We start from the raw sequence: 13,862 nt of genomic DNA, 5'->3' as shown, positions 1-13,862 counted from the left end.
TTATGTTTCATACACGCACACACATATATATGGAGAAATTGTATAATGTAGAATAATAAGAATACTGACAGAGAAAAAGGACAGTTACTAATGGATTTCTTAGAGTTTCAGAAAGTCATCAGAGGCTGAAGTCTGTTGTTTTGGTATCGATAAGTTGGCATGGATAGAGTGATTATTCAGAATCTAACCAGGATGCATATTCAATGAAAACATGAGTATTTACATTCTACATGAAACTGCTAAAATGCACTCCATATCAGATGGCTATGGTTCTAGCTTTAACTTTCTTCAGTGATAAATGTTGCCATTGTCCATAAGTTGATACTGCAAATAGATGTTTGGGTCGATTGTTTCATTAAAGATATCTGAGATGTCTGAATCAGAGAAAGGGAAGAAAATCTCGTCCTCCCATCCGTTTATAGGTGGGTTCTGCATATTCATTTGACTGTAAGGGGTTGAATTTGCATATGAATCTTCCAAGAATGGTACTGTCACATTATGATTCATATTTATGCTCATATTGTTATACTCAGAAAAGAACAGTAACTCATCATTCACCATGCATTGTTGTTCAGGTCCTTCACATGCACAGTAAGCCATCTGCTTCTCAATGTTCTCGATCTCCTCCATGAGGCTGGCCACCTGCAAGGTAAGTTTTATGTTACGTTTGATAAGAAGCTGTCAATAGCTTATGAGAGTAATTATGCATGATATGAAACTGAAACCTGTTGCTCGAGTGCAAATATTTGAGCCACGCAGCCATATATGGGATCTTGCATCCGAGCCATGGCTTCATATGATATACTTATGGCTGCTTCACTCCGGCTGTCCACTGGGAGGTGCAGCAACAGTTTTGAGACGTTGCTCGCTCCAAACACCTTGTGGACAGCCGCAAAATGGCTTGCTGCCTGGTCGTAAAAGAAGTAAGGTGCGAAAACACACTCATTAGAGCACCTTCTTCTCAAGAACTTGCATGCTCCACATGATGACCCAAGACCTGTCATTTTTTCAAAAGCCCTTTTAGCTTTAGCTAGTACTGTTAATGTTGGCCTTTCTGGTGTGAGAAAATCCAACTTGAAATCCCTAGCTTTATAGTCACCTCCCCAGAAGAGTCATGTTATTTTAGTCAAGTTGAAGGGCCATTCCTTAACTTTACTTGAAAAGTAAATTCTTTTAGGTCTCCTTTGTGGCCAGCAATTTCATGCACAATTTGAGTAACCTTTCCTTATTTGTTGTTTGCATCTTAAAGAACTTTTCTAGTAACATTACTATTTGATGGTGAACCTAATCATCATCTTCATTGTTGGGCTCAAAACAGTTATGATAAAATTTCCCCATCTTTACTGTATTTTGATGTTATCATCATCATCATCATTTAGTCAAGTTCAATAACTCCCCTCTTTGCCCTTTAATATCTAGCAATTATGAAAGCCTTCATCATTTTGGTCTCAAGAACATAATGATGGAAACAACAAATTGGCTAGAAATCTTTTAGGAACAGAAAAAAGTTTCTGTTCAAATGATCAAAAAAAAATTTGTAAAATAGTGTGGGTATAATAATATGTGCAGTCTGTTACAATTATGCACATGCTCTTTAGGTCAACTTCAAAGTGAGAGCATCATTTGGAACAGTTACTCCTTTTAGGCTATTAGATATAATTAGTTTAATTAGTAGGCTGCATGACTCATTATTATCTCCCCTTTCTCTGCTCTCCACATGCCATTTCTCCATTGTTCCATATTATTAAACCAAAACTTTTCTCAATAATGGGTTGGTGGCTGTTGCCACTCTCTCTCTCATCAAGCTTTTTGTTGGTCTTTGGGATAGGCCAGCCGATTCGCCTACAGGTGTGCACCAATCGTCTTGTCTCTTCTGTTGGTGATGCATTCCTGGCCTTAACCGGTCTGGTCATGTCACCCGTACACCAGTCACCCTAATCTATCTATACAAGGTTCGGTACCCGAACAGTAGTCATGTCTATCTCGAGTTCTCGACCAAAGTAACTATAGAAACAGGTGTCAGTGCATGAACTATGTACTATTCATCATGAAATAATGGCATAATGCTTCCTTCCCTAGTTCCCTGGTAAAAAGATGGGAGACAAAATGCCATTTTCCCCAACTTTCCATGTTGTCAAATGGACAAAAGCCTATTTGTTTTATCCTTGAAATGCATGCATGGAGAGAAGGATGTGACTGTCATGCAAAGTTGGGTTTGCACTTTCGAGTTTAACGATGAAAGTGTCCATCTCCATCATACTCATGCCATGCATTCTTTTTGTTCCATAATAGGCGGCTATGGTAGACTGCCATAGCTTGTATCTATATATAGATTATAGACTATAATGCCTATATGCTCTTCCAGGATATGTATGTGCAGCAATATGAACAGTTGAAACTGCCTTTTTGGTTTTGTTTGTTTGCTGCGTTTTGGTGGGATTGATGAAGAGCAATAATTGTTTAATTGGTATTATTGGTTAATGATAATCAACTTTCCAGCTTGGTTGAAAAGACTCTACATTAGGGATTTACGACGTAATTTGGTGGTAAATTTATCTCTTTTTCAGCTTGTGTTCACATCCATTTCTCCTATGATATGATGCACCAAGAAAAATTTAGTTTTGATGGTTGAATGCATTATACAAATGACATGTTGATAAGGAATATTTTCCGGGTGTACCGTCCCTTTATGTTTCGTGTGTTAGCTCGGTATTTGACCGTTTTATCATGGGGAATAATTTCTGAGCATCGTCGACTTCGATCAGGACATACCGAGCCGACCTAAATAAAACATGCTGAGCAGCGTAGGGTCTGCACTGTACCTATTCACCTTTCAGATTCGCCCTGACCATCTTAGGTTGGGAAGAGTCACCTGACCCTCGATCTCTACTTGAGGCCTTAGCGATGTTCCTCGGCCTGAACCCAATAGCCGCAAGAATGAGGAGGTCAGGAATTTCAGAACACGTGGATGAATCAGTGTAACCTTCGGCTTGCTCGTGTACATGCGCCCCACGTGTCACACATGCCGGGAGGCCAGCATGTGTTCCCTTTCACCCCCTATAAATACAACATTAAATGTTTGTAGCGGAATATTTTAGGCATTTTTCATCTACCACAATACAACTCGGGATTCTCTGACCTTACGTCATCTCCTGGACTCAAGACTTAAACCAACAAGTAGTCTAGAAGAAGACATGTATCCGGTCCGACTCCAATACTTGTATGTATTCGTGGGAACCATCATATTTACCACATCACTTATAGTGCAAATAGAATGAACTTTACTCGTTGTAAGTAAAGTTAAACTGTACTATTCATTCTACTTAGAGAGCTTATTCAATCGTTTTTCTAACTATATATTCAAGTTACAAGTTGAGATGAGTTCAAGTTAATGAAAGTTTGACTCAAATTCAAAGAACAAGAGACTAGTTGAGCTCGAGCTCTGAATTTTCAATGTAATCGAGTTGAGTTTTGAACTTAAATTTACCCAATTGTATATTTTATTGATTTTAATTTTAATTGTAACAATTCTTTTTTAACCTAAATTCCTGCTAAGGATAATGGGCTTAGTTATTCTTTAATGGTCCCTTTTCAGAATGAATTAGCCAAAACCCAACCTCCCAATCCTTCTAAAAAAACCAATGATCTGCTCATGAAAGTATTGGGCCATTTTTCTTGTTTTGCTCATCAAGTTTTAAATTTACATAAAGATTTCAAGAATGTCACTTTGGCAAGTTTTAAGGATCCAATGTTCGGTTCTTTTCTTAATCACAATTAAAAATTATCCTCGATTAATGCTAAAGTTGCTTTGCAAAACGAGAACCCACCACCCACTCTACAAAGTTTGTTCCCATCATTATGCCAGGGTGGTGGACAATGTGGGACTTAATTAAACTGTTTACAACAATTGGTTTCAGATAAAATTTAAACTCTAAATGATTTTTCGTCATGTTGATAAAATTTAGACTCTTTTACGGTAACTTTCTATTTTGTGTATAAAATTTAGCTTGGGAGGAATGTCGAGTTCAAAATTCAGAACTCTTTAATATGATGCACAATGTTTCAAGTTTAAATTTTCATAAAGTTATTTGAACTGGTCAACTAGACTAATTTGATGACCTAAACTGGTTTATCAAATTACATTGTGATCATTCACTGCTAAGGTCACAAGACAGACTTCATTCAGAACGTACATTTGAGTAATGGTTGCGGAGTAGTTAATCAAAAGAGTCAAAAAGTACAAAAAATGAAGAAAAGGAAGAAATTAGTTGGATAGTGGCAACTTTTGAGCCCACGATTATAGGGTAATGTTTACAGTTTAAAAGAAGAATTTCTTTAGAGCTGAAAATGTGGCCTGGAAAAGTGGAAGCACGACGACGAAACTGTTCCCCAAGAACTTAATTACCCTCTTCGATCTCTTTAAAGTTGACGCCATTTTTTTTCCTTCTCTTTCACCTCTGCATTTCCAAGTTTTAAGCCCTCAGAGCTGATCAGCAAAGGAAGAAAACATGCATGCTCCTCCAGTTCCTTCGCTCTTGATCATCCTCATTTTCTTGATTTCTTTCTGCGCCGCCGCAGATGGAACTCAACTCATAGTCGTGAACAATTGCAGAGAAACCATATGGCCCGGAATCCTCGGCAACGCCGGCCACGACACCCCCAGCGACGGCGGCTTCCGCCTCACCTTCGGCCAACAGGTGATCCTTAATCTCCCCGAGAGATGGTCGGGGAGAATCTGGGCGAGACAGGGCTGCTGCTTCGACGGAGACGGCAAAGGGTCGTGCCAGACCGGAGACTGCGCCGGCCAGCTCCACTGTGCCGGCGCCGGCGGAGCTCCCCCGGCGACGCTCGTGGAGATGACTCTAGGAACCTCGACAAACGCTAAGCATTACTACGATGTCAGCTTGGTTGACGGGTTTAACGTCCCGGTGTCCATGATTCCGGTGGGCGTCGGCGTCGGCTGCGGCGTGGCGGCGTGTGAGGAAGATTTGAACGCTTGTTGTCCCAAGAATCTGGCGGTTATTTGTCAGGGAAAGGTGGTGGGCTGCAAAAGTGCGTGTTTAGCCACTAAGGATCCTAAGAATTGCTGCACAGGAGAATTTGCAGAGAGGAAGAGCTGTAAACCTTCCACCATTTCTCATCTGTTTAAGGTCATTTGTCCCAGGGCTTATAGCTATCCTTATGATGAGTCCACCGGACTCAAGAGCTGCCGGGCGCCCCGCTACGTCATCACTTTCTGCCCTCCAAATTGATCGATGTATAGTGGTGGAGATATCGTTGAATGTTGTACAATAAAAAACAAATGATTGATGTGCAGTGGTGGTGGCTTTTTGGGGGTTTTTTGTGTTTTCTTGTTTGAGTATATGATCAATGTAGTTTATGTATCCTGGTGTTGAGCATATAGTTATTAATGTGCAATCCAACTATTAGCTTAAGCTACTACGGTCCACGTGTTGCTTGGAATCCACCGAACTTTTAGTTGAGATGGAGTACATGTTTCAATTCCTGGGACCAATCCTCAAATAATTTTTAACGTTCCAATTCTGGTTATTATGGTGATTATGATGGGGAGAGTGGTGTAAGTGAACAGAGTTTGTGTTGTTTAATAATGTTCACAAAAATCGTCGTTTTGTTGTTACTCTTGGACTTGTATTTGTTTGTTTAGCGCGTTCATGAAAAAAGTTGCTTGGTTGTTCATGAACACAATTAATTGACCAAACAAACGAACATGTTTACAAACATTAACAAACAAATACGAACACGGACATGATTTTCAAAAACCCTAACAAATAAACACTCACACTCTAAAATCTTAACAAAAGAATGAACACAAACAAGCTCTATTCATTCATGTTTGGTTCCCTAGATGGGGATTATGAGTAGAAGATTGAATTCTGGCCGGAAGTTTAGTTTAGTTTAGTTTGATGATTTTAAGGTTAACTAACATGTATAACTAAGATGGATGAGATTATTTACTGGTTCCAAAAAGGTCAAACAAGGAACCGGTTGGCATATATCGCCAGCACATGCTGCTGGGAAGATGAGACATGGGAGCATTAATAATCTAAGATGGAACAAATGGCAAAAGTTTTGTCAAGTTCTGAGGAATCTCTTATCATAGGAAAGGGGAAGATCCATTTCTGGAGGTATAAATATAATGTATATTTGCCTGCAAATGGGGGAAGAATTAGAAGATTGGGTGTTACCTGCAGGCCAGGATGATGGAGGAGGAGAAACCGACAACCGGCTGGGGAAAATCATTGGCTGTACCTAGTGTGCAGGAGATTGTTAGGAATGATGGGAAAGATGTTCCTGAAAGATACATTCAGAATGAAGAGGATAGGCCAAAAGCTTCTGAAATCTCTCTGTTATCATCTCAAATTCCAATCATAAATCTCTCATTGCTTGATAATGGGGATGAAGATGAGCTGAGAAAGCTGGATTTTGCTTCCAAGGAATGGGGTTTCTTTCAGGTATGCTCTCGATCGCCTCCCTTTCTTGTTTCCCGCTACTTACCAACTGTCCCAAACTGCTGGGTTACACTCGTTTTCACGAAAGATGGAACCTTGCAGGTGATAGATCACGGCGTGAGGGACGAAGTGCTGCAAAATATGAAGGCAGGTGTAGCATCATTCTTTGAACTCCCTGTGGAAGATAAAAAGAAGTATGCAATGGCAGAAAATGATTTGCAGGGATATGGACAAGGCTATGTAATGTCTGACCACCAAAAACTTGACTGGAATGACTTGATGTTCTTGGTGACACTGCCACCAAAATACAGGAATATCAAGTACTGGCCATCCACATTAGCAGGCTTCAAGTATGTACTTAAAAATTTCTGCAATATTGATTGATATTCTTTCATGCTTAATCTTCATGATTTGATTCCTTTTATTGGGTGTCGATAGAAACCCGCAACCAGTAAGGGTGTGCACAGGGTAAATCCTGTCTTGTATCCCTACCCAACAGGTAAACCAGCCTAGCTTACCCATAGTTGACTGACTCAAACCAAGAAGGCCAATAAGCCGCCTACAGTCACTAAGGGTAAACTCTGCCTTGTGGCCCTAGCTGGCAAAGGATCACAAGGAGGTAAACCAGTCTAGGTTACCCATAGCTGACTGGCTCAAATCAAGAAGGCCAATAAGCCGCTCCTACTGGGAGTCGAATTGGCTTATTACCAAGTCAACAGTCTGACTAACTGCCTGATTTGATGTATTTGTGCTCAGGGAAGCTGTTGAGCAGTATGCTATAGATATAGAAATGGTGACTACTAAGATCTTAGCCAATTTGTCAGTGTTAATGGGCATGGAAAAGCACAGTCTAAGAGAGATGCATGGGGAGATGAAACAAGGCATTAGAATGAACTACTATCCACCTTGTGCTAAGTCTGATCTGGTTCTTGGAGTCAGTCCTCATTCTGACAGCAGCTCCATTACTCTACTTCTGCAAGAAGACGAGATCGCAGGCCTGCAAATCAGGCACAAACAATCATGGGTTCCCATAAATCCTATCCCAAATGCAATCGTCGTTAACCTAGGCGACGTTATGGAAGTAAGCCTAGCTTCCCACTTATATAAATTTCTTGAATAGTAAGCGGGCTACTAATGCAATTGTAAGCAACTAAACGGTGATATTGGTTTCTCGGTTTTGCAGGCTTGGAGCAATGGGGTATACAAAAGCATTGAACACAGAGCTGTTACAAACCAGAAAAAGGCTAGAATCTCTGTTGCAACATTTGTAATCCCAGAAGACCAGGTGGATATTGAGCCAGTAGAAACAATGGTGGATGATTGCCTTCTTCCAAGAAAGTACAAAAGTGTGAAGTATGTCGATTTTCTTAGGTATTCCCTGGCAAGGAAAATGGATGGAAAATCACACACTGATTATCTGAAACTATAGAGAGCAAGAAGTAGGTTTTGAAGTTGATTTTCTCATCAATATGTTACAATCTTGTCAGAAATCAAACTTCTGATACAATGTTATGCCTGTTGTTGTTAATAAAGTTTCGTTTACGAGTTGGTATATGTAGCAAACAAGAAACTACTGAAACAAAACTCCAAAAATATGATCTTTAAACACTAAGATATCAACTTCTTGTCCTTTGTGCAAATGATATATTCTCAGAATTTGTAAACATGCCAAGACAGAATGTAAAACAAGGAATTGCCCAACATATACAGCCTGCGTACGCTGTTGTCAAGATGAAACATGACATTATTAATTATCTAAGATGAAACAAATAATGAATGTTTTGTCAGCTTCTGAGGCATCTTCTTATTTGAGGAGGGAAGAGGTTCATTTCTTTACATTGGATATACAAATTCTGCATGCAAAGGGGAAGAAGATCGGGCGCTAACTGCAGGATCGATGGAGGGAAAATCATCAACTGGCTGGGGGAAATCATTGGGTGTACCTAGTGTGCAGGAGATTGTTAGAAAGGATGCCAAGGATGTTCCTGAAAGATACATTCAGAATGAAGAGGATAGGCCTCTAGCTTCCAAAATCTCTCAGTTATCATCTGAAATTCCTATCATAAATCTCTCTTTGCTTGATAATGGAGATGAAGATGAACTGAGAAAGTTGGATTTTGCTTCCAAGGAATGGGGTTTCTTTCAGGTATGCTCTCAGCTCCCTTGCTCGTCTTTTTCATTTATCGAAATTGTTAATAAAATAAGAGAGAACATATGGGTTTATAAGGTCATAAGTCAGACTAGCTAAGATGTTAGATTTAATCTGGTTTGGCTCATGTGCATTATAGCCCAATTGAGTGACTCTGGCTCAACCTTAGATTATAACAGAAATTTAGAGATGCAATCTTGCAGGTGATAGATCATGGAGTGACGAACGAAGTGCTGGAAAATATGGAGGCAGCTGTAGCATCATTCTTTGAACTCCCTGTGGAAGAAAAAGAAAAGTATGCAATTGCAGAAAACGATATACAGGGATACGGGCAAACCTATATAGTCTCTGATCAACAAAAACTCGACTGGAATGACTCCATGTTCTTAGTGACACTGCCACCAAAATACCGGGATATGAAGTACTGGCCATCCACATTAGCAGGCTTCAAGTATGTATAGTACTTAAAATTTCTGCAATATTGATTGATATTCTTTCATGATTTGATCTGTTTGTGCTCAGGGAAGCCGTCGAGCAGTATGCTAAAGAAATAGAAATGGTGAGTACTAAGATTTTAGCCAATTTGTCAGTGTTAATGGGCATGGAAAAACACAGTCTAAGAGAGATGCATGGAGAGATGAAACAAGGCATTAGATTGAACTACTACTCGCCTTGTGCTAAACCCGATCTTGTTCTTGGAGTTAGACCTCATTCCGACATTAGCTCCATATCTCTACTTGTGCAAGAAGACGAGATCACGGGCCTCCAAATAAGGCACAAAGAAGCATGGGTTCCTGTAAATCCTATTCCAAACGCAATCGTTGTTAACATAGGTGACGTTATGGAAGTAAGGCTACTCAGATCACCCTATATAAATGTCTTGAACCTTATATGTGTGAGCATATAACCATTAATGTGTAATCCAACTATCAGCTTAGACTTTTAGTTGAGATGGAACACATGCTTCAATTTGGTATTAGACTTTTAGTTGAGATGGAGCACATACTTCAATTATATGCAACTAAACAGTGCTATTGGTTTTTCAGGGTTGGAGTAATGGGGTATACAAAAGCATTGAACACAGAGCTGTTACAAACCAGACAAAGGCTAGAATCTCCATTGCAGCATTTGTAATTCCAGAAGACGAGGTGGATGTTGGGCCCGTTGAAACGATGGTGGATGATCGTCTTCTTTCAAGAAAGTATAAAAGTGTTAAGTATATTGATTTTATTAGGTACAATCTGGCAAGGAAAATGGATGGAAAATCACACACAGACTATCTGAAACTATAAAGCAAGCAAGCAGTAGTTGAAACTCAATATAATTTTCTCAAAAATGTCAAAACCATGCATGTAATACTTCTGTTGAAGTTTTATGTTTTCTTCCTTTGAAAGATGAAGCCACTGTCTGTCTGCCAGCTTCTTGGCTTATGTTGATAGTATCATTGGAGCTACGATAATAATACTTCTGTTGGGTTATATTTTGTATATAATACCTGATCCCCACCACCATAAAACTAATCAGATTTGGTCCGAAGAGTGCCCAAGTCGATCCTCCACCTTATAGTTGCATTAGCAGTTCGTTTACCAACTGTCTCAAACTGTTGGGCTATGTGTATTTGTATACAAGAAAATAAAAATGTTTCAAATTTGCAGATAGTGGACCACAGGATAGCAAAGAAGGTGGTGCATAACATAAAGGCAGGCTCGGTCCTATCATTTTATTGGCCCAGGACAAGTAAAAAAAAAAAAAGGCCCTATCCGAACTTAACATATATTTTAATACCTAAAATTTAAATTATTTAAAAGATAAAAATACTATTGCATGACATCTAACTTTTTTTTTAAATAACCGCCAATTAGAGATAAGCTGAAATCGTGTCAGGTGGGATGTTCTCCCCGTACATAGATGTAGACTGACTAAAAACTGAAGATGCTAATGTATGAGTTAATAAATTATTCGATCTAGGAACAAACTTAACTAAGCAGTAATTGAAATGAGACATAAGAGATCTACAACTATCAATGGCATAGCCAACGTACGAACGAAGAGGGCCCGTAGCAGATGATAAATATTGGTGTAGAGTCTGGCAATCCGTGTGTAACACAAAGGACCGTTCCTCCCGATTCCGCATTCAGGACAAGGCTTCCTCACATGCAAATGCTTCTGCCATTAGTGGGGAAAAGCAGTTTGGGAGGTCGGCATTGAAGGCCGCAAGAAAAGCTCCTGTTTCGTCTAGAAGAACGACACCCACCGAGGGCCTTGTTCATTGTGGGGAGATAGCCGGCATCCACGTAGCATAATCGTGGTGGCACATGAGGGTGCACCGTTTCGGTGATCTGGTGCACGGAGCCGCATCCGGCTCGGCTAGGCTTCGGTTTCGGTTGCCAGCGTGGTGAACCTGCCTCCAGGCCTGTATGGCTGCAGCGGTAGTCGCGACTATTTTCCTCGGTGTTGGTAGGTAGGCCTTCCAGACCGCATCTTTTCTTGCTCTCCATATGTGATATAGAATTGCAGCTGCTGCGAACATGATCATATTAGTGTCCAAAACATTTAATATCCCATCAAACCATGTGTAAAAACTATTTGCCATAATAGTGGGGATTGGTAGACGGGATTCATTCCACGTGGCCTTTGCAAAGTCACAAGATACTAAAGCATGCATAACATCTTCATGCGTGACGCTACACATAGCACATGTAGGCTCAATCTCTACTCTCTTTTTAATCAAATTCTCCGTGCTGGGGAGAATATCATTTAAGGCTCTCCATAAAAAAGTTTTCCACTTGAGGGATTTTAAGCTTCCATAGAGCAGGACATTTTCCAAAGTTAAACAAATAAGATTTACAAGTTTTTAACAATTTTACATACACAATAATAATCATGAAAAACATTATTAATGATTTTCAAAATGTAAAATAATCAATAACGACATCAGCGCCTTCAGAAATAAATAATTATAGTTTATAAAAATAAATAAACAATTTAAAATCAAAAAGCTAAAAAACAATAACATTATTATCATAATAAATAATAAATTAATTATTAATAAAAATTTATAAAACAAACTTACAAACAAGGGACGAAACTAAAAATCATCGTAATTGGGAGTGCGGAATCAAAATACTTCAAAACTTAGTAAAATATTCATAATAAAATATTAAACATGATTAAGTTAATTTGATAAAATAGGGGACGAAACTAAAAATCATCGTAATTGGGAGTGCGGAATCAAAATACTTCAAAACTTAGTAAAATATTCATAATAAAATATTAAACATAATTAAGTTAATTTGATAAAATAGTTTGAATAGAAAATGCATTATAAACCACACATATTATATATTGATATGATATTTATAAATACTATTTTTTTTGCGATTGGCTCTATTACAATGATACTTTCTCAACCTAACAAAGAACCAATAACACCTCCACTGAAGCTCGAACTTACAACCTTCCAAATGGAAGTCCAACCCAGGTACCATTAAACCACATAGTCTTGATTATAAATACTAATTTATTTTAACTAATCATTTTAAAGTTTTTTCTAGAATAATTTGGAATACGATGAAACATAGTAGAAACTTCAGAATGCATTAACTTAATAATTCATAAAAATAAAGCAAACTATCATTTAAATTTTTATTAATATTAATAACTAAATCACAAAATTATTTCATATAAATTAATTAATCAAGTTAAATAAGTTTTACAATGCATAACTCATTATAAAAGTTCACAAAATAGCACTAGTTATAAATACAAGTATTAAATTACACAATTATAAATAAATTTCAAAATTATAAATAAATCTCACAAATCAAATTTAAATTAATTAATCAAGTTAAATAATTTTTACAATTCATAACCCATTATAAAAGTTTACAAAATAACACTAGTTATAAATACAAGTATTAAATTATTCAATTATAAATAGATTTCAATATTATAAATAAATCTCACAAATCAAATATAAATTAATTAATCAAGTTAAATAATTTTAAAAATTCATAATTCATTATAAAAGTTCACAAAACAATGTTAGTTATAAATGCAAGTATTAAATTACTCAATTATAAATAGATTTCAAAATTATAAACAAATCTCATAAATCAAATTTTTATTCAATAGTGTTGGTCAAATTTTTTTAACAAATCTCATAAATCAAAATTTTATTCAAGAGTGTTGGTCAAATTTTTTTAACAAATCTCATAAATCAAAATTTTATTTAATAGTGTTGGTCAAAAATTTCGACCTTGTAACCATTGTTATAAGGAGCATGTATCCTACCAATGATGTGCACCTAATTGTGCACATTTTTAGCATTGATTTAATTATATTTGATAGGCTTAAGTTCATAGTTTTGGTAATTTAATTGCATAATCCCTTATTTTATTATTTATTTATGGTTTACACTTGTTTTGAATGTTTTACGGTGTTTGTTAGTGTTTTTGAATCATTTTAGGTCAAAGATATGAGCAAGGGGAGTTCAAGGATGAGTTTGGAGCTATTTTGGACGAGTTCGGGGCCAGGAGACTCGACGCGGGAATTACATGCATTTTTTATAGTTAGCGGATATGTATATACTATATATATAAAAAAGGATGGGGTGGTGTAGGGTAGGCCCCCTCCAAACATGGGCCCTGGGCAAGGGCCAGCCTGCCATTGCCTAGGGCCAACCCTGCATGAAGGCAGTTGTAGCTGGCTTTTTTGAGCTTCCATGGATGGAAAAGAAAAGAGTATGCAATGGCTGCAAATGACAATATTCAAGGATATGACCAATTTTTTGTGACCTCAGATCTTTCATTGAGGTCTTGTTCTTGAATATAGGAAATAGAATTGATTAGCTTCGGATACAAAGTGGTATCAGAGCTTAGATTATGAGATCTTAGATATATGAAATAGAATTGATTAGGCTCTGATACAGGATGGTATCAGAGCTTAGGTTGTGACATCTTGAATATAGGAAATAGAGTTGATTAGGCTATGTTACAAAGTGGTCTCAGATTGTGAAATCGTAGACAGAAGAAATAAAATTTATTAGGCTCTGATACAAAGTGGTATCAGAACTTAAGTTGTGAAATGGGTAAACCATAGTGACTCAATTGATTAATGTTAATCTTTTTTTGGTAAAGGGACGGGGCTAAAGGCCCCATGGGGATTATTTAACTAATCCTTCGTGTAGCAACTTCGCAAGCGTCACGAACCAGAAGATGAAGGAGCCTTTCCAGCGACAAATC

General features: G+C 37.8%; 4 protein-coding genes across 4 annotated transcripts; 3 read left to right on the top strand and 1 right to left on the bottom strand.

Moving 5' to 3' along the window:
- Positions 1-145: 145 nt before the first annotated feature.
- On the bottom strand, positions 146-1,046 carry LOC109186662 (LOB domain-containing protein 33-like). The gene is made up of 2 exons (XM_019336748.1): positions 726-1,046; positions 146-642 (listed from the first exon to the last, which is right to left on the bottom strand). Exons 1-2 carry the CDS (start codon positions 1,002-1,004, stop codon positions 289-291), a joined length of 633 nt encoding a protein of 210 aa, XP_019192293.1. The 5' UTR covers positions 1,005-1,046; the 3' UTR covers positions 146-288.
- Positions 1,047-4,316: 3,270 nt separating this feature from the next.
- LOC109186190 (thaumatin-like protein) lies at positions 4,317-5,384 on the top strand. The gene has a single exon (XM_019336118.1). The coding sequence runs from the start codon at positions 4,509-4,511 to the stop codon at positions 5,250-5,252; it is 744 nt and encodes a 247-aa protein (XP_019191663.1). The 5' UTR covers positions 4,317-4,508; the 3' UTR covers positions 5,253-5,384.
- An 818-nt stretch (positions 5,385-6,202) lies between these two features.
- LOC109186189 (protein SRG1-like) lies at positions 6,203-8,009 on the top strand. Its single transcript, XM_019336117.1, has 4 exons — positions 6,203-6,473; positions 6,573-6,820; positions 7,227-7,551; positions 7,654-8,009. Exons 1-4 carry the CDS (start codon positions 6,219-6,221, stop codon positions 7,897-7,899), a joined length of 1,074 nt encoding a protein of 357 aa, XP_019191662.1. The 5' UTR covers positions 6,203-6,218; the 3' UTR covers positions 7,900-8,009.
- A 358-nt stretch (positions 8,010-8,367) lies between these two features.
- LOC109186257 (protein SRG1-like) lies at positions 8,368-9,911 on the top strand. Its single transcript, XM_019336183.1, has 4 exons — positions 8,368-8,616; positions 8,823-9,070; positions 9,142-9,466; positions 9,666-9,911. Exons 1-4 carry the CDS (start codon positions 8,368-8,370, stop codon positions 9,909-9,911), a joined length of 1,068 nt encoding a protein of 355 aa, XP_019191728.1.
- The last annotated feature ends 3,951 nt before the right edge of the window (positions 9,912-13,862 follow it).

This window comes from Ipomoea nil, unplaced genomic scaffold (genome assembly GCF_001879475.1).
Source record: "Ipomoea nil cultivar Tokyo-kokei standard unplaced genomic scaffold, Asagao_1.1 scaffold1407, whole genome shotgun sequence".
Classification (NCBI taxonomy): domain Eukaryota; kingdom Viridiplantae; phylum Streptophyta; class Magnoliopsida; order Solanales; family Convolvulaceae; genus Ipomoea; species Ipomoea nil.
Note: the sequence above shows the minus strand (reverse complement) of the source record. Positions and strands in the feature narration are given on the sequence as shown.

What these genes read in the sequence shown, in the direction of transcription:
- LOC109186189 (XM_019336117.1), top strand. Translation starts at nt 6,219, where the DNA reads ATGATGGAGGAGGAGAAACCGACAACCGGCTGGGGAAAATCATTGGCT. An exon ending in AGGAATGGGGTTTCTTTCAG is followed by an intron (nt 6,474 to 6,572) that starts GTATGCTCTCGA and finishes GGAACCTTGCAG; the next exon opens with GTGATAGATCACGGCGTGAG. An exon ending in ACCTAGGCGACGTTATGGAA is followed by an intron (nt 7,552 to 7,653) that starts GTAAGCCTAGCT and finishes TCGGTTTTGCAG; the next exon opens with GCTTGGAGCAATGGGGTATA.
- LOC109186190 (XM_019336118.1), top strand. Translation starts at nt 4,509, where the DNA reads ATGCATGCTCCTCCAGTTCCTTCGCTCTTGATCATCCTCATTTTCTTG.
- LOC109186257 (XM_019336183.1), top strand. Translation starts at nt 8,368, where the DNA reads ATGGAGGGAAAATCATCAACTGGCTGGGGGAAATCATTGGGTGTACCT. An exon ending in AGGAATGGGGTTTCTTTCAG is followed by an intron (nt 8,617 to 8,822) that starts GTATGCTCTCAG and finishes GCAATCTTGCAG; the next exon opens with GTGATAGATCATGGAGTGAC. An exon ending in ACATAGGTGACGTTATGGAA is followed by an intron (nt 9,467 to 9,665) that starts GTAAGGCTACTC and finishes TTGGTTTTTCAG; the next exon opens with GGTTGGAGTAATGGGGTATA.
- LOC109186662 (XM_019336748.1), bottom strand. Translation starts at nt 1,004, where the DNA reads ATGACAGGTCTTGGGTCATCATGTGGAGCATGCAAGTTCTTGAGAAGA. An exon ending in TATTTGCACTCGAGCAACAG is followed by an intron (nt 643 to 725) that starts GTTTCAGTTTCA and finishes CTTACCTTGCAG; the next exon opens with GTGGCCAGCCTCATGGAGGA.